Source organism: Vitis riparia, chromosome 18 (genome assembly GCF_004353265.1).
Source record: "Vitis riparia cultivar Riparia Gloire de Montpellier isolate 1030 chromosome 18, EGFV_Vit.rip_1.0, whole genome shotgun sequence".
Lineage (NCBI taxonomy): Eukaryota > Viridiplantae > Streptophyta > Magnoliopsida > Vitales > Vitaceae > Vitis > Vitis riparia.
Window position 1 is genome coordinate 6,538,098 of NC_048448.1, and position 5,844 is coordinate 6,543,941.

The 5,844-nt window shown below is 43.8% G+C and overlaps 1 protein-coding gene across 1 annotated transcript; it reads left to right on the forward strand.

The window, feature by feature from the left end:
- The first annotated feature begins 1,408 nt into the window (after nt 1-1,408).
- LOC117906911 (E3 ubiquitin-protein ligase WAV3) lies at nt 1,409-4,585 on the forward strand. The gene is made up of 3 exons (XM_034820187.1): nt 1,409-1,571; nt 1,729-2,202; nt 2,318-4,585. Exons 2-3 carry the CDS (start codon nt 1,822-1,824, stop codon nt 4,208-4,210), a joined length of 2,274 nt encoding a protein of 757 aa, XP_034676078.1. The 5' UTR covers nt 1,409-1,571; nt 1,729-1,821; the 3' UTR covers nt 4,211-4,585.
- Nucleotides 4,586-5,844: the final 1,259 nt, after the last annotated feature.

A 5,844-nucleotide genomic window follows, 5' to 3' on the forward strand; every position in this document is an offset into this window, starting at 1 on the left:
AAATGATAGTTACGGGGAGTTCCCAAGGGAGGTAGAGAGAGTTTGAAAGAGACGTCAGCAAGAGGCAGAACCGGCGTAAGAGCTTCGACATACCCAACCTTGACTGTCGGAATAATTGACTATTCATCACATCACTCTCTTCTTTGGGAAGGTACCACCTCTCCAAATTCTCCCCATTCCGACTGGACCATCTCCCTCCAAAGCTTTTAAAGCTTTGCTCATCTCATGATTTCAGTCTTTGAATATTGGACTCAGACACTCCCAGTAAAGAGATCGTAATCCTAATGGGCAGGAGCGTCCACTTTTCACAACTTTTGGCATTTGAATACAGATGAGATGATCATCATCATCATTCCGTACGTACTTCTACAAAACATCATTGTGGATTGATTGATTGTATTGGAAAAAGTGGCGAGCCCTTTTTCCTTTAATTAGTATCGAGACTTTCAGTGATGTTGGAGCCCAGCACCAGCGCAAAGCCTACCAGTTGAGGCCAACGAGCGTAGTAGACACAATTTCCCATCTTTTGATGATTTTCAAAGGAAAGCCTTCCAGGGAGATCTTGTTCCAACAAGCTTGCAAAGGCCTATCAACATCATTTTTAATCTTATATATTGTTTAATATAATCCCCAAGGATCTTTACCACTTCACCTGCTTGAAAAGAATTTAAGTTCTACCTTGAAAAGTAATGGGGTGTTGTTTTCAAAATCAAACCACATCAAATTGGAATCAATCATTTGCTCAATCTCATGTTGTTATTTAAATGCCTTTTTCCCAAGATCCCTCTCGTTCTGTCTTTCTTTATCTATTTGCTCCTAAACATCCCATTTTGTGTTTGGGAACGGAGAAGAAAAAGGAAAGAAAGGAGCAGATTTGGTAGGATTTTTTTCCCAAAACATCCTATTCTATCTATAGAAATAGGGAAGAAAAAAATGGGTGGATCTGTGGATGTGGGTAAATTTGAGAAGTGGTGGGCGGATTGGGAAGGAGGAGAGGCCTAGATAAGATAGATAGGTAGGCAGGTAGAATGGGTGGTGAATCCATTCGGATTTGAAGGGATACTGACAGAGTTACCTTTTAGTTAATTGGGGCAGTAAGATATGCCAGCTGGAGCCAAACTTCTCGGTTTTCTATATATATGTTTACCATTCCATCTTTGAACGTAAGTGGCCTATTTTTACTGTGAATGGATATGTGAATTATGAGGGTGTACGAGTACAAATACCAAGAGACGCCCCTACCATCTATTCTCATCACTTGGATTATGATTAGTGGAAATCAACGGTTGTGATTCTTGAGATCCCATCATCTTAAGCAAATTGTGGTTTGGGCACGTGGCGGCTACGAGGTAAGGTTGATATGGAAATTACGATTTCCAATGAATATAAATATGGAAAGCTAAGAAAGAAGCTCACTCAAATGCCCCAGAGAAGGAAGAGGTAGATCTCTAAGTCTTTTTGGTTGCAGAGAGAGAAGGAGATCTTTTGGGGCTTATAAAGAAACCAGGAAAGAGAAAGGGGAAAGACTGAGAGCGAGAAAAGGAAAGAGAAAGTAAAAGAGGAAAAAGGAGGTCTGCCTTCCTCTGCTCTCCCTCTGCTGCTTCTTCTCTATCTTTAATCCTACTTCTTTGTCTCTTTCGTGCCTTTTCATTTCTTTTCTTCTTTATTTCATTTGATCCCATGCTCTTCTCGCTTAACTCGATTCCACCCTTTTGTCTTCTGTGTCAGCATCAGATCCATCTCAAGCAAAACCATTTTTTCTCTGCATCTACAAAATCCACATACAACAGAGAGAGGTAGCCTTTTCTCTGGTGTCTGAATATGGGTACTGGTTGGCGAAGAGCCTTTTGCACTACCATCCATCGAGACTCTCAGGCCACTCATGGGGATAAGCAGCGGCATACCACTCCTAGCCCCAGTCCCAGCCCTAGAAGCGGTACGAAGTTGGGGTTGTTTTCCAGCGGTAGCAACACCTCCACGCCTAGGCTGCAGTCTCAACCTGTTTCCAGTCCCAGCTTGCGCTGCCGAACCACTGTGGCAGCGGCTCAAACACCTTCCATCGACGAGAGTCCCAAACTCCAAGCCAAAACGACTACGCCCACCGGCACCGCCAAAACCCCGAGATCGCTACTGGGCTCGAACCCGTCTTCTCCTAGATCCCCTCTAAAGTTATCCATCTTCAGAAACAGTTTCAAGCTTCGGGTGAGTAGCTGGCAGAGAGTAGCATAGGCTAGTAGGTTAGGGAGTGATAGATTGTTGAAATGATGAAAAAGTCTTGACATATTTTCTTTTGGTTGGTTGTGTTTCCTTTTCCCAGAATAGCTGTGGAATCTGCTTGCAAAGCGTGAAGACTGGTCAAGGAACGGCCATTTACACAGCAGAGTGCTCGCACGCCTTTCACTTCTCCTGCATAGCAGCTCACGTTAGAAAGCAAGGAAGCCTCGTGTGCCCAGTCTGCAACACCACCTGGAAAGACGAGCCTTTACTCATGATCCATAAGAACCGAAAGCCAGAAGAAGACGAGGTAATCGCGGACAGATATATCATCAAGTCCCAAAATGAAAACGATAAAAGGAAGAAGGAATCCTTGATCAGGGACGTCAAAACCAAGCTCGAACAACAGCAGCAAATTAAAGCTGCTGATTTTAGGACCTATGACGACGATGAACCTTTGCTGTCTCCTACCTCTGGTGGTCGTTTCATTCCGATACCGGAGGCGGACGAGAATGGGGGAGACGATGAAGAGGAGATCGAGGAGTTTCAGGGATTCTTTGTCAATCCTAATCCTTCATGTTCGGTGAACTCATGCGATGAAACTGTGATAAACAACAGTGGAGATTCGAGGAGGAATGTGGAAGTAAGGATGCTGCAGGAGGCTGCGGTTGTTTCAGTGGGCCGGAGTCACGAGACATACGCCGTGGCTCTTAGGATCAAGGCTCCACCACCACCTCATCACTATGCCAGAACGGCACCGTTTCTAGACCCGGCGCGGCGCGCCCCCATTGATTTAGTCACTGTTCTCGATGTGAGCGCGAGCATGACCGGCTCCAAGCTCCAAATGCTTAAAAGGGCCATGCGCTTGGTTATCTCCTCTCTCGGCCCCTCTGATCGTCTTGCCATTGTTGCCTTCTCAGCTAGTCCTAGGCGATTGTTACCCTTGAGAAGAATGACGGCTCATGGCCAGCGATCAGCTCGCCGCATCATCGATCGGCTTGTATGTAGCCAAGGATCTAGCGTGGGGGAGGCGCTGAGGAAAGCCACTAAAGTGCTCGAGGATAGACGGGAGAGAAACCCCGTTGCCAGCATCATGCTACTATCGGACGGTCAAGACGATCGGGTTCACTCCAAAGCCCCAAATCAACGCCATGTGCCTGCCCACGTCTCCAGCACCCGCTTCTCTCACATAGAGATTCCCGTTCATTCGTTTGGATTCGGGGAAAGCGGCGGCTACAGCCAGGAGCCAGCTGAGGACGCCTTCGCTAAGTGCGTGGGCGGGTTACTGAGCGTGGTGGTTCAAGATCTACGCATTCAGCTGAGCTTCGTTGGCGGCTCTACCCGGGCGGAGATAACGGGTGTTTATCTGTGCAACGGACGGCCTACGGCTCTGAGCGCCGGTTCAATTCGACTGGGGGATCTGTACGCGGAGGAGGAGAGGGAATTGCTGGTGGAGCTGAGAGCACCAGCATCGGCGGTGGGTACGCATCACGTGATGTCAGTACGCTGCTGTTACAAAGACTCAGCCACTCAAGAGATGGTGTACGGTAATGAACAGGCACTCCTTGTACCTCAACCCCACACCATCAGATCTGGGCCCAAGATCGAAAGACTAAGAAATCTATTCATAACGACGCGAGCCATAGCTGAGACTAGGAGATTGGTGGAGCATGGTGATATGTCGAGCGGGCATCACTTGCTGTCATCGGCTCGAGCTCTGTTGATGCAGTCCAACTCCATATCAGCCGAAGAGTACATTCGGGGTTTGGAGACGGAGATGGCGGAGCTACATTGGAGGCGACAGCACCAACTGGACCAACAACACAGGAGAAGAAGCAGCGAGACTAGGGAAGTGACGTTGGTGGATGAGAATGGGGAGCCGCTTACGCCGACATCGGCGTGGAGAGCGGCTGAGAAGCTGGCTAAAGTAGCCATGATGAGGAAGTCGATGAATAAAGTGAGCGACTTGCACGGCTTCGAAAACGCTAGATTCTGATTTTCTTCTGCTCCCCCTTTTTCCTTTTCCTTTTCTTTTTATTTTTCCTTTTTATGGGTTTATTTTTAAAAAGAAAAAAAGAAAAAAAGGAAAAAAGCAAAATGCATAGAGTGATCCGTGGGGCGGGCGACGAATGGAGACAAGTGGGTAGGAGACGGGAGTCGGGACGGGCCTTTGTGAGACCCCATCCCAAACACCTGAAATGATAATTGAGAGAGATGTATATTGTACATATGGGAGGGAGTTTTGCTTGGTAAACCACTCTTTTAATCTCGGCGGGGAGGAGTCTTCATTTGTATTTCACAAGGAGATGGTGACAAACTTGTAAATTGGTGGATAAGAAGAATAATATGGTGGCGTTTCCTTTTTTAAATACCTTCATCTCCCTTTATTATGATTTGGGTGTGGACTGTGGAGCCCCCTCGAGTTGATTTTTTAGGAATAATGGGGACCATGGTCCATGCAGATACCATCTTATCTCTCCCTTTACCATTATACACCCTCAACATCTCAAGATAATCATTTCGGCAAAAGTGGTATACTCTCTCCACTCTCTCTTCTCAAATTATGAGAAAGCATCTAACCATATTCCCCCATGATCAACACATTTATGTGGTATATACCCCTGTCAATTCTTTCTAGTTAAATATGGAAGGGTACAGAAAGGTTCAATTTTTATTCAATCAAAGGGGTTAGAGTCTTGGACAGTGGAAACTACAAACTCAATGAATATTGATGTCATGTTAGCCATGGCCTTCGATAGCATAAATTATTTGATTGAAATTATCAAATCAATGTTTCCCTTGTTGGATTGTTGTCACTTAGCTAAACTCCCTTTCTATGAAAATACATGTTATAATGGAAATGAAAATACATGTTACCTATTTCATATAAAAAGAAATTAATCTTTTTTATAAGGGTTTTTCGATAGAAAAGTTTTATGAAGAGGTCATACATTTATATTAGTAATAATAATAATAATAGATAGGGAATAAAAATGAGTGACCTCATTTTAGATTAATAGTAGATGGGGAATAAAAAGAAGTGACCCTTAACATCTCATTTGGAAACCACTTTATCACCGCATTGCCCCTACACTTAGTGAAGCATAACTTGCAATGATAAGACAAAATACACTAACCAAGAATCATGATTCCTTGAAAAGTTGGTAAAACTTCGATATGCCATAGAGTAGAGAGTGGAAATATAAAATTATTGATGCAATGTTAAGGATGATAAAATAGTAAGTAAACATACTTGAATCAAAGTATAACCTAAAAAGAGTTCAAGCAACTTTAAAAATGGTGTGATGGCCTACCAAATCTCAAATCATATCTAAAACATAGCTTGATAAAAAATAAGTAAAGATTATAATTTGACCCGATAAGTCAATACTTGCCAAAAGGTATTTTCAAAATGAGAAACCTAAACAAACCTCCTATAACTAGCACTTGTACTAGAAAAGATATATATATAGCCTCAAATACAAAATAGAGTTGATCCTAAATGAATTGATCATGGAAGAAATTGTGCTTTTTCAATTAGCATCATCCATAGGAAACACTAGATTTTTCATGAATCTAGCAAGAACAAAAAGACATGATTTCAACAATAGATGAATCAATCTAGAAAGA